Source organism: Plasmopara halstedii (genome assembly GCF_900000015.1).
Source record: "Plasmopara halstedii genome assembly, contig: Scaffold_1211, whole genome shotgun sequence".
In the NCBI taxonomy this organism is placed as follows: domain Eukaryota; phylum Oomycota; class Peronosporomycetes; order Peronosporales; family Peronosporaceae; genus Plasmopara; species Plasmopara halstedii.
The window spans coordinates 430,062-457,075 of NW_020188126.1; the positions used below are offsets into that span (position 1 = coordinate 430,062).

A 27,014-nucleotide genomic window follows, 5' to 3' on the forward strand; every position below is an offset into this window, starting at 1 on the left:
ATATTATTGAAGCTAAGAGTAATGATCTGCTCATGGAAACATCCATATATAACGTTCACGTCAAGTTTCACTGAATTCAAGACTTGGGAGAGGCGTTGAATTGCTTTGCAATGTTCCGACTGCTTTGCTAGCATTTGAATCTCAAGAATGTCAAAATAGTTCTGAATTGAAGTGTGAAATAAGTTACTGGAATCATTTGAGGTGCCACTGTTCTTGAAAGAGTAATGCTGTAATACTTGGTATCAATGTAAGTCATCACCAAACTAAGAGCAAAATTGTTGTAAGTTCAACGCGATCGCTTTTTAAGTTAGTAGCAAGCGCTATTGTATTTAGGATTCATTTAGCTCTTACGATTCACCTGCAAAACATCGACCATCGCGTTGCAATACATCTACAACAACACAAGTCAATCCAACAGCGGCACCTTCGAAATTTGACGAAAGTTGGTAGCGAGATCGAGCTATTGTTTCGAAAGCAAATGTTTACAACAAACATAGTCGGATGAGTAGAGTATACAGCATTTTGTAAGCTGTCGTGCAAAGGGTTTTCTTCATAAGATTCTTACTACCGTGTGGGTGAAGCTGATAAGTTTCGGCAGCATCGATGATTCTGGAATTTGCGGACAAAAATGTTGTTGAGAAAGTTGCGGGTATTGGGCGCCGTGCATGACCACGGACATACAACTTAATGACGATTTCGTGAGAACAATCAGTAACTTACTAGTCGCTTAAGCTGCGAATGATGCTGCGGAGATAGTGTGTCTTAGGCTCTACCCTGATTGTGCAACGATAGCAGCCCATATTCAAATGAAGCACCTTCCATTTGACCTTTATGCATGTCAAATACTAAACCATGACCCGTGATGATCTATTTATTTGATGATGCGTCAGTGTTTGACATTCAGTTCGATAGATGCCAGAACATGTAATCGTTGCTCCGGTTTTAATCGTAGCCACTTCTCCTGACAATTACTATCTTTCTCGAGCCAGAAATTGATAATGCTCTGCACCACGTCATCACCTTCTCGCATCCATGAAAAAGGATTCTACTGGCTGAACTTTTCTTGATAAAGTGCGATTCCATACACTACTATGTACCTTGCGCCTGCCGAAGTGTAAGAAACAGCCGGACCCACATCGCGCGACCAATGGACCCATAGTTTTACATGATTTCATCTTGAGCGTCGACAGGTCTAGTAAGGTGATGCAGTGCTCAGGCGTGACTTTTCAGGAAACGACATACATTAGTTGGCAGTAATCTGGAAGTTGGTGTCAATGATCGGACGTATAACGTAATGAACAGCGCAGTACCGGAAATGATACCGGTAAGGACTCAGCAGTATTGCGAAGAAGATTTTGGTCTGGAATGTATATAAGGGAACAGAAATCTAAGCCACCGGAAAATTCCATGCTCGATTTCTTGATTGTACACTTTTTTTAGTCAAACTACTGCATTACATTCGATGTATGTTGAAATTTGAAATGATAACGACCTATTTCTGGACAATGCTTACAGTTTACGTCACAATTGGATCATTCTGTTAAAATGTGTAAAGTTTGTGTCTCGGTTGCTCAAAAAAGGTGCACAGATTCGTAGGTCAGATACCATCCCTAATAACTTGCCATTTCAAAGTTTATCTCCCGAGTGCAGCGGCCTCAAAATGTGTTAACGATGCTCATGAATCAAGCTCTTTACAACGTCAACATCATCCAGTGCAATTTTAAAATTTAACGAATCTAAGGCCCTTTTGCATTCTCACTCAAGTGTTGTATCCATCCTTCGGATAGTGTCACATAATCAAAGGAGAAACGAAACTGGCTGGACAGTTAAGAGAGCACCAATAATCAGATACCATAACTTGTGGACAGTTCTATTGGTGAGCTACCTATAAAATCCCAATTGAACATAACACATTCTGGACTAGCTAGGGTGCACATTAATAGCCGCATCACTGTAGCGGTGGGCAGCAAGCTAGTCACAACATTTCCGTAATTGCTGTTGTCCTTTAAAAAGCTATACGCTGCGATATGGGAGCCCGAGAACTACTCTGTAATGGAACCGACACACTACGCTTTTGTTGATTTTATATGTCACGATGTGCATTTTACGAATGCTTTATAACGAGAATAAGGCAGCACAACCATATCAGTGCCAGAAGTACGAAATATTCAGCGCTCTGGTCTCGTGTTGCGTTGGTAATTGTCCGCTCAATTAAGCTGGACAATGCCCGAGCGTACTTCTCCAACAACCAAGATGATCCGCACGAATACATGAATGGAGAGACTAATTTCACAGCTTTATCTGCTCTATGTTGTAGTCAATCCTGTCGCCAGAGGAAAAAAGAAAAGAAAAGAAAAGAGAAGAAGGCGTACCATTGTGGATAACCATCTCTGCTACCTCCTTACATATAGTTGCTAGCGTCGCAACCGATCTCACACTTTTCTAATCTCGTCCGAATATATTCGGTGCAAACGATTGCAATTGCAGTGGCCTTACCGTCAAGTCGACAGCTCTCGCCCATATGCATTGTCCCCTTTTCATAGATTCATCCTCAAATATTTTGCCCCCAAAACTTCGCAGCTGAAAGTGCTAGAAGTACTTGAGCTTTTTTGCTCGAAACTGTGTAGAAATTCCTTTTAGTCGACCGGCAATAGCTCGCTGTGTATTCTAGCGGACAAAACGATCTGGTTGTGAAAAGCTTGGCCTTCCTCTAGCACAAGTACCAGTGTTTCTTTTGAGTGCTAGATCTGCTTTGCAAAATAGTGCTGAGATCTCCTCGGTGAGGCACTTGATTTCATTCAAATTTTCAAACCGGATCATTAGTCTTTGGGTATTTAAGAGCGAGCTGTAAATATTCACTTCAGAAGCAAAAACACGAACACATTTATTACATCATGAAATAATCATCAAACATTGTGCAGACCTTAAGCATCGACAAAATGTTCTTTTAACAGCTTACATTGTGCATGCAAGAGCCGGCCGCATCCATCTGCACTATCAGAAAAGCGTGTCTACTCCGGCTGATATTCAGCATATTTCTTTTCTCAAACCTCGCAAGCATCTTGTGGCGATGCCTGCTCCATAGCGTGCGACTTATTTCTCTGTAGGCACTCAAATTATGTCAGCTTCTGATCCATACGAATACTGGGACTACCTGATTCAACACATGAAATACACCAAGTACTGAGCTGCTTATATAAGACTGCATATATTTAGCTTGCGAAGCTTATCCCTTCGCCTGATAAAGCGGTTCGTCAAACCCCAATACGCCATAAATCGATATGAAGCTCGAAGAATGACAAATACATTCAGTTTAACGGTTAATTAATCACTATTCGTACCGGTGTGTCTAATGAGGAAATTAGATGCAGTACCTTGAACACATCACGCTATCCATTGCAGAGCCTGGTAGGTTATTGAATTACTTAAAACAGGCGTTTGTTCTCCGAGTAAGTGTATCATGCACTTGCTGCAGCGAGGCCGCCGTAGTACTTTGCTTAGAGGAAGCTAAGCAAAGGTCACCGATCTTACGTTCTATACAAGGAACAATTTCCGATGACATTCTTCATCGCCGATAGATTTTTCGTTATCGATCTAACTATCCTGATATCCTTCTTCATCAAAATAACCATAATCAGAAGCCTGCAGCAGCCCGCAGACCTGAGGAGTGTTGATCGTGATGAAAACAACGGGTTAACACTTCCGTTCTTTCATGATATCCGCAACTCTAAAAAAATGATATCAGCAGTTGAGAAGTTTCTTTCAGACGTGGCACTTGACGTAACTAAACTAAAACTCTTGATGACAGCATTTTGAAGGAAAGGGTTTCATTGATCAGCCAGTATTTGAGAACAGTTTTAGACTACTTCAACAACATTTTTTACCGAAAGTCGTTTTCTTCACGGTCCTTATATGCGTTGACCTGAAACTGGACATGTTATGTATATATTGCCTCGCGTGCTTCATCTGCAACTGAATCAATCAACGATCATTCAACAATTTTTCTTTTTTCCATAGTCATTGCATCTCAGATAGCGTGGACCCAGAATATAAGTTATTCCCTTCACGTTGCCTTACAAGAAATCAAGTCGCACTTGAGCCAATTGCAGTAGATATGTCTTTTTTTCAGGTTCTAATATGTTAAACCTTCAGATCATTGTGAAACGTCGAATTTCGATGCGCAGTACTTCAAAACTGATACAATTTTTTTAGTGTTTGGTATTTTCTTTGTCAATCGGCTCTTGAATACCAATCTTTTTCTAAACTTCTCACAGGATATTTGCATTGGAAATGATATCAAACACCTTCTGAGCACTTGCTTTCATTGTGACTGTTACAGAATTAAATTCGAGCTGTAACAATACTGTAAAGAATAACTTTACTATTTCCAGCTGAGGAAGTGTCTTGCAGGCTGGCTCTGTTTGTGGGATAATTGTGCCCGTATTTGTGGCGGCAGCTTAAATTAATGCCGCCACTTTCTGACCTTTTGTTTTTTTAAAAGCTTTGCCTTGACATACTTGGTGGTGATATGAATCAGAAGATACGACTTCTTTGCAGTCAGAAGCGAATGCGAGCAAATACTCGAATGGGCAACCATCATGATAGTCTACGACAGCTCTCCCTCGCTTGGCTTTGGTGACTACAAATATATCTTTCGTAGGTTAGTCCAGGTCGGAGTTCACATACCCTTAAAAGAACATTCCGAAATATTCAAACCACATCAATTTCCATGCCAATTTGTTGGTGGTAGTATTATCGGTTATCGCTCCACAATTATCTTGTCCCTTTCCAGAGAGATCAATAGCATGTAAATGTGTAAATAAGACTGACATTTGTCTGCCGAGTGAATTATGATTGATCCACATTTTTCTCTTTTTCGAACGCGAAGGGACAAACCATACGGGACATCAACTCAGCAACCTCCAGCAACATCATGGACTTCAAAGCGGATTACATTTGCTCGGATGTGCTCTACCACGTTCCGAATTAGGTCGATAGGTGATGCAGGCTTTGCAGTATTTTCAGGTAGCAGACTCTGTTTCTGTGGCTGAAAGAAGTCAGTAAATTAATGTAATCGTCAACAACTTCCATTTTATAGCAGGACTGCTGTAGCGCCAACGAGCTGAGGCTGCTGCTAGCGACGTTACTAATATCGCAGCCGCAAAGGTTCTCCAGGATTTGGGACCATTAGCCATAATGAGGACTGCGACCGTCGTCATGACCAGCGCTGTAATGGGGTTACACGCACCCTGGTAACAGATGTGTTTGTCACACCAGATGTGCATGGTGTGACCACATTCAAACAAGAATACGGTAGGGGGCTAGGTAGCCAGTAGTCATGCGTGTATTTAGATTCTACTACATATATAAAGTCTATTTGGAAAATCTCAGCATTTACAATTAGGCGGCTTTGCTGCAGATAAAAATAAATAAAGATCAGTTTTGGATTTTGAGCAGAAGTGCTAATTAGCTTTGGGTAAGGCAATAACTACTCTTGGAGTAAGCGGATTGCGATTCGCTAACTCGTACTTGCTCTGAGTATAGAACGAAAGATCGGTGGCTTAAATTACGCTTTCTCATACGCTAAGCTACGGCATCCCCGCTGAAGCGCACTGAGTCGCGCCTTGCTTAACTGACTATAGATCATCAAGCTAACCTTAAGCGTTATTTTTTTGCCCAGATGAATGACATTACTCCCTAGCAAGTTTGACTGCGGACCCATCAAGGGTAAGATTGACGGAGACATATGCTTGGTTAAGGTCTTTCAGAACTCAAGCCGTTAAGCGAGTACCAGGCTACCAGCCGCTGCGATGATGCCAAGAACTCAAGAACGGAGGAAACTGGCAGAGAACAGACTGTAAAGTCCGTGACGAAGCTGCGTTTGGCTTCGAATCTGTCTGTGTTTCATTAAACCCTTTAAACCCAAACGTTTCAGATAAAAATAATAAACAGAGTTTTGTGATAAAACCTAAAAACTCAAGCCCGAATAACCCAACCTTTGCCATTCCTGGTATATATGGTCAGAGTCACTTATAGATTTCCACCAAAAGATGGCACATCGAGTAGCTACTATCGTAAGCATCGCAAAAATTTACGTCGATCATATTATTTCTGCGCAAACTTGGCAAGATGAAGTCACTCCACCATCGAGTGTATGCACATGTTGGTCAGAAATTTGTGACGCTTCAGCATTTTGCACACTGAAAACATTTATCGTTGTTATTTACCCAGTAAGACCATCAAACTGTCTTAATAACGGACGGTGCTGCAAATCTTCAGAGTCTGTCCCTTCTACTCGCGACTCACTATTGTTGACTTTTCTCAAGTTTAACCTGGAATATCTTTGAGTCATCCCAACAGCTTATAATTTCGCGACATACAGTTGTTCTTTTCGTCCAACATATTGCGTTGTGTCTCACATCTTATTATATGTTCTTACAGGGATATACCCTTAAAAGCGCGACTCTTGATTTCTAACGTTCGCCTCAGCGGATAAAGATTTGGAAGACTGCAACATACACTCGATACAAGGAGATAGATCTTATCGACTGCAGATTGCAGTCAGCCTTGCCTTCCAAATTTTGCTCAAGGCTCCTGGCAGCACAGTTCAATGGGTCCGATCCCTTGTATCAAAGCTACCGTAGCTTTGGACCCACGTGAAAAGCGTTTCTACTTCTTAGCAAAAGTAAGTACATTACTCATCAAAGTCTCAGGGCGGGATGTACGCGGTACATGATGTTTCTAACTTTATAAAGATATGACTCATGATATTCCAGCCAGATCATAATTATATGAGATTTTATCTCACAACCATGTGAATGACCAGACAGTTCTCAACTTGATCAAAATCTGCAAGTTTTGGCGGGGAATTATTCAACCTCTTAACGTGAGTCTTCTTCGCAAAACACGCGTATAGAGTAATCGCACTAAGAGCATATTTCTAGGTGATACCGGAAGGATGGCTTCAAACATGTCTGCATGACGCTTTAATTCTATGAGGGCTATCTGTGGCCTTACAAATCTCGGTAAATTGATGGCACCGATAGAACTTGGTTATATACCCGACATCTGATTGAGTGTATCGCACCCCCATGGGCTTGGTTACATTGATCTCGTCAGCCATGAAGCTTACTAGAACCAATAGCTTGCCTTGAGCCTACTTGTACTTGACACATCGAATGGAAAAAAGAGGAGGGCGAGGAGCGCCAGCGGCGCGTCATGAGCTCAGCTCGAAACTTGCAGACACCGTGTCCGTCTCTCAGCCATCAACTTCTGGGGGAAGTGGTATCATTACCAATCGCCTCGACGAGGTACATAAGCAGCAGCTGGAGGCTGCCCGCGGGGAGGCAATGCGCGCGCATCCACGGCCGGTCCTAGACCCTCGTGTGGAATACAGCTTCCACTCGGCGGACCCAGCTACTGAAGCGAATGACATGACCTATCGATCGCTGGGCGTCTACGTGGTCGGGCCCTCGGCCTACGCACAAGCTAAGCTTGACCAATGAAAAGCTCTCCGTGCTCGCTTCTTGGTACCTCATGAATTCCCAATGGATAGGTATTGCGCACGACCATGAGCTCAAAATGGAGGCGCTCCTGTAACCACAATGCGGACAATTGCTGTAGTACTCGCTCCTGGCGAAATCGCTGCAGATGATGAAAATCCCTTTAAAGCGACAGGTGCAGCAGCACCGGAAGCTTTCCTCGCTGTCCAGCTAACAGCGGAGCCACAAGGAAGTGGAAGATCGCGTAGAATGCCATCTTCGATTCGAGTTTGCCAAACTCAAGGCGCGACGCCGACTTCCTACGCACTGTCGCCCTGCGACGTATGGATTGATCCATCACGCTCCCGCGAGCTCTGTGGTCTCTTCTACGGGTGAGCCTACGGCATCAGCTGTTCAGAGCCATAGCTTAAGCTCAGCTCATGGCCCTTTGGCTTCCCTCTGTTTGCTTTGACATTAACAACGAATCTGATGCTAATTGCATTGTGGACTTTTGATGACGGCACATATGTCCTTGCATAGGGCTCCATATCTAGTTCATGAAATGTCTTCCATTTGGCTGTGTTGCTAAATTATATCACACTTAGTTGGCATCTCTCACACTAATTTACGACAAAAATCAGACTCAAAGTCGATGACAGCTGTAAACTTGACTTTGACGCTGTGGGCATGGGGAATGTGCAGTATTATAAATCGATTACGCCCACTGGTGTCGCTTGCTTCACACTTCTTAAAATCATTCTTTTGTTATAACATCTTTGCGAGGTGATCCGTCTCGCCACTACTGGTACCGGAAACCAGGCCAGCGGCGCTGCCGCATTCGGAGAGTGTTTTACCTTCTCACACGTGCGCACATATGTGCTCGTCCGTTTGTACAGCTTGGACCACCAGTAGTGGCATCTCACAGAACTGTACGTCTTCTCACGACCGAGATAACAACATAGGGTGTCATGGGCCTCGTAGAGGATACGGAATTTCATATCCTCTTCGTTAGGAACCACAATAGGTGGCGTACCCGTCGAGTCGGTGCTATAATTCAGCAACCCGTTGTTCGACGGATGTCAATGCAACCGGGCACGCAGTCGTGACGACAACTTATTTTTCGAGTTTCAAACTCCTTGCTCCCAAGAGCCCGTAGCAGCGCTACGCTCATATCATCACGCGTACGCGGTGTGGATCAATCTGTCACTACCATCGTGACGAGAGCAAGCTCAACATCCGGTCTACGCGACAACGCATCAGCCAAAGCATTCTGCTTCCATGGCTTATACTACACCTCGTAATTATAAGACAGAGCCAATTGGCCATCCTTCGCAAGAGTTGAGGCGACTGAGTTGCAGTGCGTAGTGACACATGATCTGTGTAGATCACAAACGGCTTGGAGCGGAGTAGGTGCACCCTGAACTTGACAAGTGCATATTTCATTGCAAGGAATTCCTTGTCGTGGATTGGGTAGTTCTTCTCTGCCTCCTTAAGCTGGCGAGGTTTGAGCGCGATCACCCGATACCCCCCTCGGTTGTTGCTTGCAGCTGTGCACAAGGACTCGGCTGGTAACACGGTTCTCGTGGTCTGTGTTGACCGTTTGAGAATGATGGCTCATCTTGCAGCAGTGCCAGACACATCGACGGTGTGGGTACAGCGACGCTGTATGTGGATCGTGTCTTCGACAACATGAACTCTCGGAGTCAATCGTTTCTGATTGAGACCCGCGCTTCACTATGAAGTCTTGGTCTACAATTTTCAAGGTGCTGGGCACCAAGTTGTATATGGCAACAGCGGACCATATCCAGGATGAAGACGATGGCGCACAGCTATACATCCTCGTCAACGGTATGGCGGGGGAGAAAGATGGCGACGTTACCCTCGATGCTATTCATGGGGTGGATGCTCTTCTTGAGCTGTCCAAGATGTCCTTTGAAGCGTTCGGTGTCTTGAAGGTGGCCCATCCGAAGTGGTCCTTATACGACCGGAAGAGGAGATCAGCTCGTCGTCACTTCTACAGGAGGACACCAAGAGGGTGCTGAGCGCAATAAGTTGATCTTCGATCCTTCAAGAAACTTTCGTATCCGTACTATCCTTTTGTTAGGGAATTTTTAGACGTCGTCTCCAAAGATTAGCTGCCGGTCCTACCTCCGGACCGAGGTGTGCGTCATTGGATCGAACTCGTTCCGGGAACCAAATACTGCGTAACACGCCAATTGTCCCTGCCCTAGAAGCAGTGTGTCGTCATTGTTGCCTTCTTCCGTACAAAACACGACGCAGAAAAGGTGCGGGAGAGCAAGTATCCCCATTCGACACCCACATTTTGTGTTCGGATACCCCCCAACGGCAAGTGACGTATCGTTCACGCTTAAAATAAGCTAAGCGCTGCCATTATTCCGGCACATACGCTAATTTGTAAAAAGGATATTCCTCAGCAAAACATGGTGGGATGTACAAAGTACAGTGCTTTCGACTTGGTCGATGGGTATTGCCAATTACTCATTGGAGTGAGTGATATTCCGCTGACAGCAATGTGTACTCCGAGTGGCATGTTATGTGAGTGGCTGGTGATACCCCAAGGGCTGTCAAACAGCTGCGAGCACCAGCAACATTTGATCGTCTTGTGACACAGTTGTTCATGCCCCAACGGGCGTATGCACATACATACTTCGACGGCATTTTCGTCCACAGTCGTGCAGGGCGCGAGAAGTCGGATGAAGAGAATCGCACCGTCTATTTAAAGGGAGTGCTTGAGTGTAGGCGCAGAAATTAGCTGTATGTTGGTGCAGATAAGTGCATCTTCGGCGCTGAAAAAAAAATTGAGTGTACTTTATTGGGTAGCGTGGCCTTCGAGCGGATACTGCAAAGGTCAAGGCCACTGTGGACTGGCCGGCTCCAAAGTAGCAAGAGAACATGCGCAAGTGGCATGGCCTTACCAACTACTTGCACTAGAATAGTACGATCTAGCGAAAATTGAACGGCCATTGTCAAATCTCCTTAAAATGTGCGGAATGGTGTTGGGACACCGAGCATCGGAAGGCTTTTGACGGACTCAAAGACAGCCTCCTTCATGCACCATTACTGGCGTGGTAACGCGTATAGCCGGTAGATGCATGAACTGCAGTGTTCAATGCAAACTCCGTAAGTTGCAGCATGACGCTTTAGCGCCTCGGCGTCTCCGCGCAGACGTTGCGGAGGACGTCTTCAGCGATGCGGTTCCCGCGGTCAGTTTGTAGATCGGTCTGCGGCGGCGTCTTGTAGCTATCATACGGCGTCACTGTCGCCTCTCCACGGAGGTTGTACGTCTTGGTGAGACCCGTGTAAACATGCACTCAGCGTCGTCCGATGTCAGCCCACTTCCTGCGCCACCGAAGCCTGATGCTGTTAACAACATCCGACGAAGAGCTGCTAGTTCCGCAGTCTTTTTCCAGTGGATAACGTGCCACTCCACGCACACCTAAAGGGCTATGTCCATGATGTCTCAGACCTCGTCCGACCATGAGACTCTTGGCATCCAGCAATGCTTCGATACGTGAGCAGTGCTCAGTGGATTACGTTCCACTCCATGTGCATCACTGGGGTCTTGCCCTTGATGCCTCCGCCCTTCGCCGATCATACCACGCATGGCTTGCAGCGACTGCTTTAATACTTGGGCAGCGCTCAGTGGGTTACGTACCACTCCATGTTCAGCCCGCGAGCCATGCTCAAGACTCCTGTCCGATACACCCTCCGTCTTCGACAACTCGAATACTCCGGCACGATCACCGTCCTGGAACAGTGCCCGCGCCAATAGCGTTTCTACTTCCTGGCAGATGTAGGTTCATGAATCACTAAAGCTCCACCAGGAAACGTGCGCGTTGCGCCCGAGGCCTTCGACCTCTAATTAATTCATGGCAAATGGTGCTCCAACCATGCCATACCAAGGATGAGGTCATACCTTGATCCAAGTCTAATACTAAGCAGCGTTTTACGCTAGCAAGGTCAAGAAGCTTGACACCAGGTCCACAGGGACCGTCGGCACCGTGGGATATGTCCCTGTCGCCAAGCAAACAGCGACGTTACCACCTAACCGCGCTTTCGGGGCCTCAGCACACAGCTTAATTCCTATCGTGCAATTATGTTCGACGCCCCGGGGTTGATCAGGGACTTCCATGGCTTCTCAAAGCACGGTCGTTTCCACGACCAGCATGCCCAGCTTGATTCCACGTTCCGTGTTCAGGAGCACGGAGATCTTTGAGGCTGGTTTCTGCTGACCTCTACCTCTTTGAGTCTCAACATAATTCAGCTCTCCCCCAGGAACGCGCCCTGCGCCTACTGGGTGTCGTCGCTTCCCCGCAACGAACGAGGCTGATAAGAAGTGGGACGTCAGTTCGACAAACCTATACGCGCTTTGCGCAAGGGACAGCCCGTCCAAAGGTGACGGGTGTCTCCCCAGACAAAACGTCATCGGATGGTCGAACGCTGCCCGGCATCTCGGTGATTCTGCCTCCTCTTTTCAGCAAAGCTAAGATCCATAGACTCAGGCCTGCTCGACGAGCTGCTAGTGTGTGCATTTCGACCAAGTCGTGCCGTCTTGAAGTTGAGTTCAGCATTCAATGCCACATTCACTGCTTCTGCAAAAGTAGTCGGCTGAACACGGAAGACTTCCATTCTGTCCACGCCAGTGAGGAGGCTCTCTATAAAGACGATCACTGTGACAGTGTCGTGGGGAGGATTGGCTGCAATACCGGCAAAGAGAGTACGCAACTCTTGGACAAAGTCCACCAATTACTCCTTGCCCTGTCGGGCGGCAAGATAACGCTATGACTCACTCCCGATTTGCGCTTTCCAACGAGGAAAGCCTATATGATATCGCACTGTTTCCTTGGTAAGAGTCATTTTTGTTGTGACACAATATTTGAATTCAGGAACCAAGTCAATTTCTTGACACACTCCCCATATGGGAGTAACACGCATGTTGAGTCTCTTGTCATTATGGCGCGATATACCTTAAACAAAGAACAAATAGAAATCTTAGAATAGACATTTTATCTCTTGCTCTATATGCTTTTAGGGTATCTTCAATAGCGGGAGCGGACTGGATGACAAGCGCAGCCCTTGCTCTGGGTATCATTCTAACCAAATCGGTGACTTGACAATCGAGCGATTTTTTGCACAAACTTCCTGAAATGATTTCAAGTTTACCATGAGGTTCTGCCTAAGAACTTACATTTCATAGAATTACCCCGGGTACTCCATTCACGAGCGAAAAAAGTTACGTGCTGCTGGTAGCTGAACACGATGGACGCGTGATATTGCTCATCAGCAGTCGCGTTATATCGTGCACGAATAGACCATCCTTACAATCGTCAGGGTCTGGCCTTTGCTGGCAGCTTACAGTCGCCTGTCACTACCAGGATCTCTTACTTGAGACCGCGACACAGAGCAGCTCTGACACGCCTCCGCGAAATCTTACTCTAGAGATCACATCACCCAGTCGCTTTACTTCGTCCCATTAGAATCAATCTCTGGATTTTCGAGATTATAGCACCACTTGTCTCGGTGAAACTGTCATAATGCTGTAACTGATATAGCCTTACAATTAAAACTTATTGTCAGGGTGCCGGACTATACCCGTACAATTTCTTATCTACCCTCTGTAAAGTACGTCCATAGGGCTTAGAGCATCATGGCAGAAAGGGATCCCAAACTTGGTATCTTGAACAATTCGCCTAGAAATTTGCGCTGGGGAATATAACTCCTACGTTTCTTTCAAGATGAGATTTTGATTTTTGCCGACCATTTGTTAGAGTTTAATATATAGTTAAAGACGTTGACAAACAACTTAATTAGCAAACCTTTTCTATAGTAGATATATCCGCTCTCCTTCGTCTGTGTGCTCATAATTCTCGCAGCTACGATAAACGTTGCGATGATATAATATCAATTAAACTTGGCGAACGGACGAATGAATAAAGTTTAACATCGCAGAAATTGACAACGACACGGTTGTCAAGTGTCCGATTTTCGGCTTACTTGATACTTTAAATCATGTGTTCCACAACATGTTCGTGTACTCGACTGCCGTCAATACTCTCGTCTTCAGACCAATCGCCATCGTAAATGCCTGAGGAAGCAGCTGAAGATGCAAACGAGAACTTTGGATATTGATTGTCCACTGCATACATTTCTGTGCTTCGTGACTCAACATCACGCATTGTCATCGGGTCGACAATGTCGTACATACTGCTAGTCGTTGAGACATCAAACATTTGGCTACTACCGTGAGGACTAACAGCAGATTTGGCAGTTTGTAAATGATAGAAAGGAGCTTGTGCGGCATCATACTGTTTACTTTCTGGCCGTCGTCGAGTGCCGGAACCTTCTTCTTGATCTTCGCGAATGGCTTTTGGCATTAGCTGACTCACAGTCAATGGATGCTGCCCTGCACGCCTCAACTCTAGGTCAGATCCTCGCATTGAAGATGACGAGCCAGTAACATCTACAAAATTGTTGTTTTTCTTCGTGTTTGAATGTGCACTTTTATTTGAGAAGTGAAGTGGGGCATCGGCACCTACACCAGCAGCTGCATTAGCCGTTGCATGATCAGGTCCTGAACTCACACTATAGTCGGCATAATACTTTGCATTTCCTCCAAAGTTTGAGAAGTCAGCCGTTGTTCTCGAGTCTGTGGCTGGTTTTCCGTGAAATCCAGAGCTAAAAGTGCTGGACGCCTGCGAGTCTGACAGCATTGTAATATCCTTGGACTTATCATCATTTTTATACTCATATGTTGCGTAGATGTTGCGTCCAGAAGCATCCGTATCAAGCGTTCGGTCCGACCAAGCGCTGTTGTGTCCAGACGAGACCGTATTTCCGTTCGAAGCACCCAATTTCTTTTTTGTCAAACTACGACGAACAACAAATACCATCACTACCGCTACAAGTGCCACTGCACCACCAACGAGAACCATATTGCCAGCTGTGGGCGCACTTGCTGAAGACTTAACGCTATTGACCATGACCTTCTCGCCTGGAACATTTTTTAACGACTCATTTGAATCTAAACTACCTGCTGAAGGCGTGACAGGCGATTTGTCCAGATTTAAATCGAATTCAGGCGTGGCTGGAGATTCGGACGGATCTAATGAAGAAGAAGGCGTGGCTGGAGATTCGGGCGGATCTAATGAAGAAGAAGGCGCGGCTGGAGATTCTATTGGATCTGAATCGGGTGGAGGCGTTGCAGGGGTCTCAGTCGGACTTAAGCGATCCAAAGTCGCTGGAGGTGGTCCCGTAGTTGCCTCGATCGCAGTTGAAAATGAATTATTTTTTGTGTCAGTCTGGCCTGTGTTTTTGAGATTCCCATTTCTCGATGCCGGCGTTCCAGAGGGTGGAATCAAAGTACTTTCCGATACTGGCGTGTTTGTCGTTCTAGGTTCTGTCGATGGTGTCGTGGCAGTCCCACTCGTCCCACTGTTCAAGCTTTTTATTGCAGCCATATCGCATTCGGCATACGTTCCCGAAAATGGACATTTTCCCGTTTCCTTACGAGTATAACAGGAGAAATCGCCGCCGGAGAGAGCATATACGCAAGGTGGGCACTGTTTTGAAAGGAAGCTGCACTCAGTCTCACCTTCGGAGAGACACGCAGTGATGCCTGAGCAAGCTGCTATGGACTCAAGAGTCCTATGTGTTTGTATCATAAGACACTTGTGATTGTCAGCACTCACGTTACTGTTATTTTAGAGGTCAATTCGGCCTCTAAAGTGACTGCAGCTGGTAAGGATTTCAAACTCACGAGGCTCGACGGATGCTACACGAATTAGTGACGGAATGGGAATGAAGAAAACGTTTTCACGAACAAAAGCTCCTGCCGAATTTTCAAAGCTCGTCTTTACACGCACCGTAGAGACGCTGCATCATGTGATCGACCAATTGCAGCACAATACCAGCGTTTCTGTCGAGCAAGAAGACTCCTTAGCTGGTAAATTGTCTGGCTAGAACAGTCCTGTGCAGGTTTTGCTTAGTGCGAAATGTTACGAATACGTTGGATGTCGACGATTAGAATGGTAGTAATATGCCTTAAAGGATTGTAAGAGTAGCTAACGAATAGTGCTGCATGCTCAACAATCACATGTTATTGTCTCGGAGTTTTCCATGTAAGTTAAATATAAATTATAAATATTTAGAAATCAAAGTCGAGCGGTGAGTTGCAAAAGTTATAGACTTTTCTGACATTTCAACAGTAATAAAATTTTATTGTTAAAAATCAAATCATTGTAAATTGTTTGATAGAAGCGACGATCTGATACCCAGATTAGTTGGTGTATTTTCTTTACTCATGTCATGTTTCTCCGGTATAGTCAGATTTAGGCTGTAGAAGACTGCGGCTTGCCGCCTGCGACGTTCAAATCGTTGGACAAATTCAACTCATTTCAAACCCCTGCACTACCAAAATTGTCAGTCTGTAGCTAGCTCTTTTGGCAAATACCTACCGTTGCAATTTATCCAATATATTACTGGCTAACAATATCATTAACTTTTATTGAAAACTAACACAAAAGTCGACATAATATTGTATGTGATCATACTGCCTCAAAGTAATTATTGTATCCAACATATAGACGCTACAGCACGACGCAAACAGGAAAGAAAGATCGAAGACATGTCCATAATCACAATAATCTTCGACGTATACAAGTAACGTCTTGAGAGTTTGACATTCTGTACTTTTATCGTCAAGCTGGTCAAACATCAAGCAAAATTGCATCCACGTCTGCTTCATCACAGCTGTCCATCTTACTCACCTTTTCAAAACTAGTATCAGAAGAAGTCACACTGCTTCTGTCACTAAAAAGTGGACTACACAAAGAAAGCTGCATGAGATTTTGAAGCTGGTCAAGATTTTCCTGTTGAAGCTTTTCACAGCGCAAGACTGTTTCAGTGAGTATGACGATGATGTCGCAGTGCATTTCCTCTTGTTCTTTGCACCACCTTTCAACATCATCGGACAATGTAAATTTCGTCATGTCACTAGCACTCGACTGCACCATTGTACCGGTCGATATTGGAAAATGTTGCGGTGCATTCGTCACGTCACCGTAGTCAGAAAGATCCAAAATTTCATGTACACCACTCGTGCTCTCGCTGTTAAAAAAATGAGAATCACAATCTCTACTCACTGAATGTCTGGTCGAAGGTGGTGACTGTTTGTTCTTCTTTGATCCACTAAATTTGGACCATCCATTCTTATTAAATCCGCTAGAAGGTGAAGATGCTGCTTTAGGTGATGTCTGCATATTTTGATTTGTCCGAAAGCCCAAAGAAATCGGACGTTGTGTCGTCCTCAACCTTTCCACAATCTCATTAAATCTCAAATCATCTACACGCTCGTCGTTTATACTCACCAATTGGTCACCAAGTCGGCAGTTGCTAATACCAGTCGTAATTCCGTCAGCGTGTTGCAGCACTGCAATCTGAGCGCCAATCTTGTTGTCTTTTCTCGCAAAGTTTCGAAGTGAAATGCCACATTCTCCACTTACCCACATAACCGAGTAATTGTCCGTCCAAATGCGTCCCATTGACATATGCGGCATCGAATGTGTTCGTGTTTGCAGCCGCGATCGTAAGGACGACCTATGTTGCTGCTGTCTCATAATAGATGACCGACGACTGACCAGTGTATTTGAATAGTTGGCATCATCCAGAGCAGACAAGGCTTCAAGCGAAATTTGACTAGCCCGTGGATCCAGCTGTGAATCAGTGTAGGAAGAGAACAAGGTCTCGTGCATGCCACTGTGGTTTTCTTTTAACGACATTGAAGACGGCGAGAAAATCGACTCATTCCCTCGCAAGAACGCATTGTAAAGCTTAGACTTACGCTTCATATCTTGACGAAGAGCCTTAAGTTGCGCCACCAGCGCCGGTAAATTACACGCAAGTTCCATGGCCGAGGTCGCTTCGTCAGTTAAGGTAGGACTCTCCATCTTTTAATACGTTGTAGAGTGACATGCCATCTTTGCTCTATATATCTCACGGTAAGGAGCAGCGGCACAGCAGTAAAGTATCAGACGTGCAACATAAAAAATGCGGAGTGCATTAGTACTGAAATTATAGCATCGAAGCAGAGAAAAATATTAGTAAAAATTTTGGATCTATTAATAATTTTCTCTTCTTTAATCTCAAATATTTCAGCATTTCACTTAATGTTTGAATTTCACACTACTCGTACTGCTTTTGTAACAGGGTAGGTTTTTGGAGTGTTGTACGCAACAGTAAACATTATGAAATATCGCCATATCGAAGCACTGGCTGGTCATACAATTTTGTACGATTGTACGAAATTCATGGTCCACTCTTGGGTAGTTAGTTGTATATACTCTTAAGTGCGGAAGTATCGAAATACATGAATGACAGGACTCTGTTAAGGAAAAGTTCGAGGTGCATGCCCGCTGCTAGCCACATGCCAAGTGATAACGATTTGAGATAAGGTAAGACGTATTATTAGTATTGGTCTTTTTGAATAGCAGCGCTAACAAACGACTTGGTGATGATGAAAGCAGGCGAAGCGGGCAAACCCAATATATATGCGTTTGTTCTCGCGGCTTCTTTGACTCGAGAGTTTCTTGCAAAGTGCACGACAGTCCCCTTGCACAAGTTATAAACGTATAAAATGAAATTTTGTACAATTGTACATTATCCAGTAATACACAGGTGCAAGGGCCGTGAAGTATGCGCTCGCCACAATACGAAACTTCAACCGTCCTACTTAACGCATCAAGAAATCAGCTAAACAGAGGTTTAAACTCCTTTTGGCTTCTTACGACATTACACAAAGAGGGCTCACGGCTCGGAAAAGTTTTGCGCCCGTGTATGATAGCATTTTTTGTCGGGAATCCTCTCCATTTCATAACAACGGAAGGCTCAGTGAGCCTCCGAGAAAAGCGAGGTCCTTGCGACGTCAACCTGAACACATTTTGAGGGTTTACTTTCATCTGAAACTTTCCTATTCTTCGCCCAATATCTCGGTCACAATCTAGAAATGTACAAGTAAGCCGTCCACTGAGGAATTGGCTTTCTCGATGCGGTATCGCACCTTCGCATGAGATGCAATCTCAGTACTACACCATGCGGCGGAGAGAATTGTGACACCTTAATGTGTGACTGACGACGATATCCAGCTCGTCAATAATGAGCTATAGCTGGTTCGGGGACCCCAGCTTGCCTGTCTTAAGTCGCAAGACTCGTTAAGACTCCTGTCAGTTTCATCACATCATCTTATTACCTTTAAATTCTCTAAAGTTGCTCGCTGCGCTGAGGTGGAGTCCTACATGCCTATGCGTCCGGGCATTTCGCTCACACCAAGAAAGTAGCCTCAGGGAATTGCTTCACAAGCGCTTTCTGACCCCACATAATGTAGCGCCCCCTCCAAAGCGCCACCTGCGCTTGCGGCGGTCGGGTAAATGCGTACTATAACGAGGTAAGTACTGCTGTCGCGTTTACCTATACATTTCACGTTTTGATCAAATGTAGCACGCACAATACTGCAATGCACGTTTTCGTAATTCAGAAATCTCCAAAGTAAGGAAGTATCGACATTTTTAAAATGAAAGCTTGGAAAAGGAGGAATTAATGATACATGTGGTCTTCTTCCGCACATCAGACAATAAAGACATCTACATACGAAAGATGATGATATGTTTATATTTGGTGTCAGTCTAAGTTAAGAAGTCCTATTTGTTCGGATTCTTGTAATAGCAAGGTAATCTAGACAGATGTTACGGTAAAGGCAGTTATGTTTGAAGCGTACGAACTGAACCTCTGTGCTTTTATTAGCGCAGATGTCCTCATAGTGCATGTAACACCGTTGCGCTTGGTGGCACTTCTAGTCAATCCTATGGCGGCTGATGCTCTGCGATGATGGAGCGTGACCGCCGTCACCTGTCCCAAAACAACAAGACCTGCTTAATAAGATCGTGACTATAGCTGGCCCCGACAGGATCAGGGAACTGGGGACCAAAAAATGCGGGGGTGATAAATTGCTCTTGGAAGCGCTCGTTAGCTTCGATAATGCATTGGTGAACCATTTCTAGGTATATTTTAGTCGTGCGCCGGCAGTAAAATTTACGGTGCCCAATGTGAGATCCTTGATGATAACTGTCCGCGAGAATCAATTATCTTTGTAACCGAAGGCGGCGGAGATAACCATGAATTGAGCCATGCTCCAAACGAAGCGATAAAGTGGTACGCCCGCGAGCTCAAAGCAACGAGATCGCGCACGATAATGCCGCAAACGTGTAAGACCGGGGTAAAAGAAGCATTTCTAATTATGAAAGGATTTGAAGTGACCGCTGTTACGAGTATTCGCACTGTTTGACAAGGCGTTTTCGCTGCACTTAAAGCTATAGCACATTTGTAAAGGTAGACGAGAGCAAGTAAACTCTGCTCAGCAATTTAGAAATCTTATCGTCGCAAAGACGTCAAAGTCTGTATGACGGTAGTCATCTTCATCAAAGATCTTCGAAAAGCGGCTCGCAGCAAGACCTTAAGTGTCCACCTTATTTCTTTGGAGAAAGTGATTGTGTCCCGTTAAATGCGAATAATGAAGAGGACCAGGTGGGCACCCGAATGAGTTGTATTAGCAACTCAATGATTTTGCTAGTGCGGATGGACGCGAAGTATGCTGGGGAGAAAGAAAGTAATCTTTCAGCATTCATCTGCGGAAGGGCAAAGCTTGATTACTTCGTACTTAGTGGGCCTACCTCCTTCGCCTTCTCCCGATCAACGTCGTGCTGATTCGGGTGAATATACTTCCCGGAGTAATCGCCACCTCAATCACCAGCCATATGTTTCCTATCGACGTTCCGACTGGCACGATCATTCGTTGGTTTCGATGAATACGATGATGCTCTTGGATCTGAGGATTGTGCTGGGGCGATGACGTTAATAGGTTCGACTTTTGACCCTCGTGCCGAAGTTGTGGCCCTGAAGTCATATTTGAATTAGACTGCGCTACATCCAGGTTGGAAGTCGCGACGAAAAGACTTGATGTGCCCAACGTAGCACGTTGAGTGTGTCCTTAGCCAGCTTGGCAGGTCGATTGTGTAAGCAATTCCGTGGCATGTCACTACTTGGAATGGATAGATAAGGCTAGGAAATAGCTTCGAGCTTCCCAAGTTTGACACCGCATCGTATGCTACGTTCTTAGTACCAAGTAGTATCAAGTAGTACTAAAAACCTAGCATACGATGCGGTCTCAAGCTTGAAGCTCGAAGCTATTCTCTAGCCTACTACTCCGTACATTATCCCCAACAATAAAAGACACTTTGACGTGACGACCTCGTACATCTGCGTATTTTTTTTGCAGGTCTTGCGCGTTCGCCATTGCGTCTCGCGCCCGTGTGATCACATTCACACGAGTAATAATAAATGATTCCAGGGCGGCCTTGTACTTGCGCTTCACAATCGAATCATTAATTGTATCAATTTGGGAGGCAACGATCTGCCAACCTTTTCCCACACTTACATCAGAGACACCACCCATCACACAAAGCGGTCCTTGCGGGTTTTGCAACCATCGATAAGAAATAATGTATATTCGGCGTGAATGATTCAAAGTGGTCATAGCAAACTTTATCAATGGTAAAAACATGTTTGCAATCAATTGTGCATTGTTGCGAAAGGTTTAGAAGGACATGATCGTGTCTTGTCGCTTAGTTTGCGATAGCTAAAGCTAGCAGAAAAAGCCACCCTGTCCGCGACAAGGAGCTTTTGGTAACGGAGTATGCGCGGTGAAGTTTCGTGCTCTCCAATTGGATTCAACTCCAGTTTTCATCGACACGGATCACGCAAGCTTGCGATAGTCAGTCCAGCCTCCTTACTTATCACAGTGGGTGGCTCGCTGTTTGTCATTCACTGCAATATGCAACTTCGTGGTCGTGTTTAAAATTGAAAAACGAAACGTACTGGCTGATGCATGGTCACGTCGTCCGGATTATGAGCTAGCTTATATCAGCTATATCGAAAACGTTGATTTCGGTGTGATACGTCGAGCGTATACTGAGAATGAACAATGTGATCTGATAATCAAGGCTCCCTCATCGAGTGGTATAAATCTTCATGACAAGCTTCCTGGTCACTCCAAATCATGAATGTATCGTAATGCATTGAAGAATTGTCTCTTTCACTAAACGTTGCACTTGGCGACGGGTCACTGATTGTGGTTCTCCACAACAATGACTTACAGCACGAAATTCCGTACGAGACGCATGATACGCCGATTGCCGGTCACTTTGGACTTAAAAACACTATTGATCTATCAGTGCCTAATTTTAGTGTCCACAGGTTATACGATACGTGAAGATGTGCGATGTCTGTCAACGCTTGATCCCCGCACAGCCCTTGTAAGTGTCACTACAGAGTCTCCTTTTTTACTGACGTTGGAAGACAGTCGTGGCACGTAAACCACTTAGCAATGCTCACGTTTGAAGCAGTTGCTGCATGCCAAAAGTGTCGTGGTCACACGAGGTCTCACACATCACTGGCAACGCCCTTCAAATGTACGTGGAGTGGCACGTTATCTACTGAACGAAGACTGCGGAAAAGGCAGCTGTTCGTCGGATGTTTCTCACAACATCAGGAATCCGGTGGAGCTGGAAGTGGGCTGACATTGGACGACGCCGAGTGCGTGTTCACACTGGTTTCGCCGAGACGTTCAACCTCTCTGAAGAAGCGACAGTGACGCCGTATCCGGGCTGTAAGACGCTGGGGTCGACCCTGACTAAGGTGCGTCTGACGAAGACGATGGTGCACACCACTACATCCTCGTCACGGTATGGCGGGGAGAAAGATGGCGACGTTACCCTCGAGGCTATTCCTGCAGCAGATGCTCTTTTTGAGCTGGACGAGATGTCATTTAAAGTGTTATGTGGTGCCTTGAAGAGCCGAAGTGGTCATTATACGACCGGAAGAGGAGATCAACTCGTCGTCACTTCTGGATGAATATTCCCTGGAGAACACCAAGAGGGACATGAGCACAATAAGTGGATCTCCGATCTCTAAAGGAACCATCGTATCCATACTATATCTTGGTGAAAGAATTTTAAGACGTCAAAGATCAGCTGTCGGTCCTACCTCCGGTCCGAGATGTGTGTCATCAGATCGACCTCATTCCGGGAGCCAAATACTGCGTAACACGCCAATAGTCTCGCCCTAGAAGCAGTGTGACGTCATTGTCGCCTTCTTCCGTGCGAAGCACGACGCAGGAACGGTTCTAGGAAGCAAGTCTCCCCATTCGACACCCGAACGGTAAGTGGCGTATCGTTCACACTTACAATAAGCTAAACACTGCCACCATTCCAGCACAGACGCCGATTTGTATGGAGGATGTTCCCCAGAAAAATATGGTTGGGTGTACAAAGTATAGTGCGCTCGACTTGGTCGATGGGTTTTGCCAATTGCTCAAGAGAGCGAGTGATACTCCGCTGACAGCGGTGAGTACTCCGGGCGACATGCTCTGGGAATGAATGGTGATTTTCCAAAGGCTGTCAAATGCACCAGCAACATTTAATCGTCTTGTAACACAGATGTTAAGGCCGTATGCACAGACATACTTCGACGACATCTTTGTCTACAGCTATGCGGGGCACGGGTGGACGAATGAGGAAAACCACACTGTTCATTTGAGAGCGGTGCTTGAGTGCATGTGCACAAATAAGCTGTATGCTAATGCAGATAAGCGCATCTTCGGCGCTGATGAAATTCCTTTTCGAATGTGCTTTATTGGAAAGTGTGGCTTCGAGCGGATACCGCTAAGGTCAAGACCACTGTGGACTGGCCGGTTCCAAAGAACCAAAACGCCGAGGGTCTAGATCGGACACTCGCATTCGAATCTCGCTAGTTTACAACTGCAGACAAAAACTGACCTATTCAAGTCAAGGAAGTACCCACAATGAAGTATGCTCTTGTCAAGTTCAGGGCGCACCATTTCGGCTCCAAGCCGTTTGTGATCGACACAGATCATGTGTCACTACGCACTGCGACTCAGTCGCCTCACCTCTCGCAGAGGATGGCCAAATGGATCTGACTTATACCTTCTAGGTGAAGTAAAGGCCAGGAAAACAGAATGCTTTGGCTGATGCGTAGTCAGGCAGACTGGATTATGAGTTTGTTCGTGTCCCGACGGTAACATCGTCAGTGACGGATTTTTTTTGTGCCGCATACGCGGGTGATAGTATGTGTGTAGCGCTGCTACAGACTCTCGGAAGCAAGGAGGTTGGAAACTCGAACAATAAATAGTCGGTGCGTTTGCGCGCGCGGTCACACCGATATTCACTGAATAACGGGTTGTTGTATTATAGGACTTATTCGACGGACTCGCCACGAATTGTCATTCTTTATGATGAGGATTTGAAATACCGTATCCTCTATGAGGCCCACGACCATCCACTCAGTGTATATCTCGGTTGTGAGAGGACGTACATTTTGGTGAAGGAGCCACTACCGGTGACCCAAGCTGTACAAATAAACGAGCACATGTGTGCTCACGTGTGAGACGTGTCAGAGGGTTGGACCCTATTCGAATGCGGCAGTGCCCCTGGCAACGTTACCGGCACCCTCCAGTTGTTGACAGTTCATCAGTATGGACTTTATGTTTGGGCTGCCGAAAGACTCGGCGGGCAATACGGGTGTGGTGGTCTTTGTAGACCGTTTGGGCTGCCGAAAGACTCGGCGGGCAACACGGGTGTGGTGGTCTTTGTAGACCGTTTGGGCTAGATGACACATCTTGCGGCAGTGCCGAACACAATCGACGGTGTGAGTACAGCGACGTTGTTTGTCGATCCGACAACACGGACACCCGTAGTCAATTGTCTCTAATAGAGATCCCCGCTTCACTACGAAGTTTTGGATTACAACTTTCAAGAGGCTGGGCACCTAGATGACTCTGTCAACAGCAGACCATCCGCAAACCGATGGTCAAACAGAGCGGTCCATGAAGACGTTCTTCGCAGCATCTGCACTGAGACGCCGAAGCGTTGGAGCGCAATACTGCCACCCGCAGAGTTTGCTCTGAACATGCAGTGCATTTATCCACCGGCTGCACGCTTTTCGACGTGATGGGCTCGTTCATCCTCGCGTCCCGCTGACGCCACCATTCCATGGCTCAGGGCTTTGTGGGGAGGAATAGCCGAGCGGCTAGCTGATACCAGCCCCCTCACTTTGCGTAAAGAGGTTAAAGACTTTCTGTCTAACAGACTGAGTGTCCTATGACACGTTTGCGATGCGATGGCCGAAAGCTAAGACATGCAGAAAGAATATGCAGAAGGAAGAAGCAGAGAAATGTTAAAAACTTTAGCTTTGAATGTATTAAATGCTAAAAACCTTCCTACACATGCAGTTTCTGCTGTCTTTAAGACGAAACTCCATCCACGATTAATTGTACCTTTTAAACTCGTGGCCAAGGGAGGCCTTGCATAAACGCTAAAGTCCAAAAAGGATGCGCATTCACCCGGTGTTTTAGTGGGCTTGCATAAGCCGTACCGGGATCCGGTGCAAGTGAGCGTAGAAGTGTTGGCGCCGGATCGGTGCCCACAGGCGCTAACCATCCAAAAGTTAAACCAGCAGCTGGTTTTGAGCCAGAGTGCAACTATTTCCGTATACAACGGCACCAGGCGCTCCACCGTCGCACGAAGTGACGCAATCGTCTGCTCGACGTCTGGGAGCCGCTCCGACAGAGCGCGATAGTCCTCAACGTGAGGCAGTCGGTGCACAAAGTGCTTCAAGCTCTCGAGGTCTTTCGCACAACGGTATGCAACCTCGGCATGATGCTTAGCAGAGCTCGGATGGCGACGGACCTTGCTCTCAAAAGCTCGAAGAGAGTCGTGAGTCATCGGGCGGCGATCGACCAAGTCGTCATCGACTCTTCTCGACGAGAACGGTGGCGTCCACTATCACGTGGAACGCCTTGTGGGTCGACGTCGTCGACAGGGTCAAACCCAGTGGCAGGGATAGATAAACTCCGAGAACTCGTGGGAGTTTGAGGTGCCATTTCGGCAAGACTTTCGGGACGTCGTGGACGCTTATGATCAGAGGGATCATGACGCTCCGAGTCGTCGCACCGCCCGCGCTTCACAGGAATAGTTGAGGAAGCCGAGGGGCCATGAGCTGAACTCAAGTTATGGTCTTGAGCTGCTGTGGTCAGAGATTCACCAGACACAGCTCGCGGGAGCATGATGGATTAATCAATATGTCGCAGGGCGACAATACGAAGGCAGTCAGCGTTGCGCCTTGAGTTAGGCAAACTTGAACCAAAGATGGCGTTCTACGCGCATGTCCACCTTTACGTGGCTCTGCTGTAAGAAGACAGCGAGGAAAGGTTTTGATGCCGCTGCACTTATCACTCAGTACGCTCCTCAGCATCTGCAGCGGGTTTGCCAGGGGCGAGCTCCACATGAACTGTCTGCATTGCGGGTACAGGATCGCCTCCTCTTTGAGCGCGAATTCAAGCGCGGTACGTATCCATTGGGATTTCTTGATGTAACTCGGAGAGCTTTTTGTCTTTAAAACTCAACAGTGTAGTGGCCTGGGGCCCGACAGCGAATACGCCCAACAATAAAGTGATCGCGGCTATTGCTTTAGAAGCGGGATTCGCCGAGCAGAAGCCGCATTCCACACGAGGGTCTAGGATCGACTATGGATGCAAGAGCACAAGAGCCGGCCTGTGAGCAGCCTCCATCTGCTGCTACTGTACCTCGGCGAGGCGATTGATAGTGATACCACTTCCCCCAAAAGTCGAAAGTCAGGAAACTGACACATTGTACGCAAGGTTTTAGCAGGACTCACGTTGCGCCGTTGGCGCACCTTGCCCATCTCTTTTTCCCATCCTGAGAAAGGAGTATCGGCCTCGTAGTCGACTTATTCTGAATCTTTGACGAGGAAATTCGTCACCCGTGGCAGGCGCGGTATGCGGCGCCCGGCTGCCTAGGGCTTGGGATGCGTTTTCTATGAAGCCGTGGACGTATTGTCCGGAGTTGCACCACATGCAGGAGACAAAGAAGGGCTCTGTCTGCGGACGCTCTCGGAACCAGCGAGGCTGGGTATTTTCGTGTCATAGACACAGATCTCATTGAGCAGAGAATGCGTAAAGATGGTCCTAGAGACGTAACGGTGGCTCAGACACGCCAGCTTCGTACGAGGCGACAATTAAATGTGAATTGTGGGTATTCACAATTTTGATGCGGGAGAGTGTAACGGGGTATCACGTCCCCCTTGTGTGAAAGGGTGGGTCACACAAGATGGTGTGACCGTACAGTGGTGTGGTTCACACAAGTCGAAGTAATCACTACTGGTGTGGCTGCATCGTAGCAAGAAGCCACTACGTGGCGGGACTACCAGTAGTCATGTATATTAAAAGGTTTTACTTTTTAATGGTTAGAAAAGATTCAAAACACCTATGGTTCTAGATAATGGCGGATCTACCGCGAGTAAAAAAAATTAGATACAGTTTTAATTTTAGACGGAAGAGTGTATTTGCCTAGGTTATGGTTTTCGGTCCTC

General features: G+C 46.2%; 4 protein-coding genes across 4 annotated transcripts; all 4 read right to left on the reverse strand.

The window, feature by feature from the left end:
- Nucleotides 1-340: 340 nt before the first annotated feature.
- On the reverse strand, nucleotides 341-667 carry PHALS_00770 (uncharacterized protein; the record flags this gene model as incomplete). The annotated part of the gene is made up of 2 exons (XM_024730500.1): nucleotides 341-391; nucleotides 566-667. 2 exons carry the CDS (start codon nucleotides 665-667, stop codon nucleotides 341-343), a joined length of 153 nt encoding a protein of 50 aa, XP_024580771.1.
- A 1,437-nt stretch (nucleotides 668-2,104) lies between these two features.
- PHALS_00771 (uncharacterized protein) lies at nucleotides 2,105-3,083 on the reverse strand (the record flags this gene model as incomplete). The annotated part of the gene is made up of 7 exons (XM_024730501.1): nucleotides 2,105-2,301; nucleotides 2,373-2,442; nucleotides 2,497-2,580; nucleotides 2,646-2,741; nucleotides 2,813-2,845; nucleotides 2,960-2,989; nucleotides 3,051-3,083. 7 exons carry the CDS (start codon nucleotides 3,081-3,083, stop codon nucleotides 2,105-2,107), a joined length of 543 nt encoding a protein of 180 aa, XP_024580772.1.
- A 10,421-nt stretch (nucleotides 3,084-13,504) lies between these two features.
- Nucleotides 13,505-15,163, reverse strand: PHALS_00772 (uncharacterized protein; the record flags this gene model as incomplete). The annotated part of the gene is made up of 1 exon (XM_024730502.1): nucleotides 13,505-15,163. One exon carries the CDS (start codon nucleotides 15,161-15,163, stop codon nucleotides 13,505-13,507), a length of 1,659 nt encoding a protein of 552 aa, XP_024580773.1.
- A 1,044-nt stretch (nucleotides 15,164-16,207) lies between these two features.
- Nucleotides 16,208-17,446, reverse strand: PHALS_00773 (uncharacterized protein; the record flags this gene model as incomplete). Its single annotated transcript, XM_024730504.1, has 3 exons — nucleotides 16,208-16,811; nucleotides 16,868-16,929; nucleotides 17,003-17,446. 3 exons carry the CDS (start codon nucleotides 17,444-17,446, stop codon nucleotides 16,208-16,210), a joined length of 1,110 nt encoding a protein of 369 aa, XP_024580774.1.
- Between the last annotated feature and the right edge of the window lie 9,568 nt (nucleotides 17,447-27,014).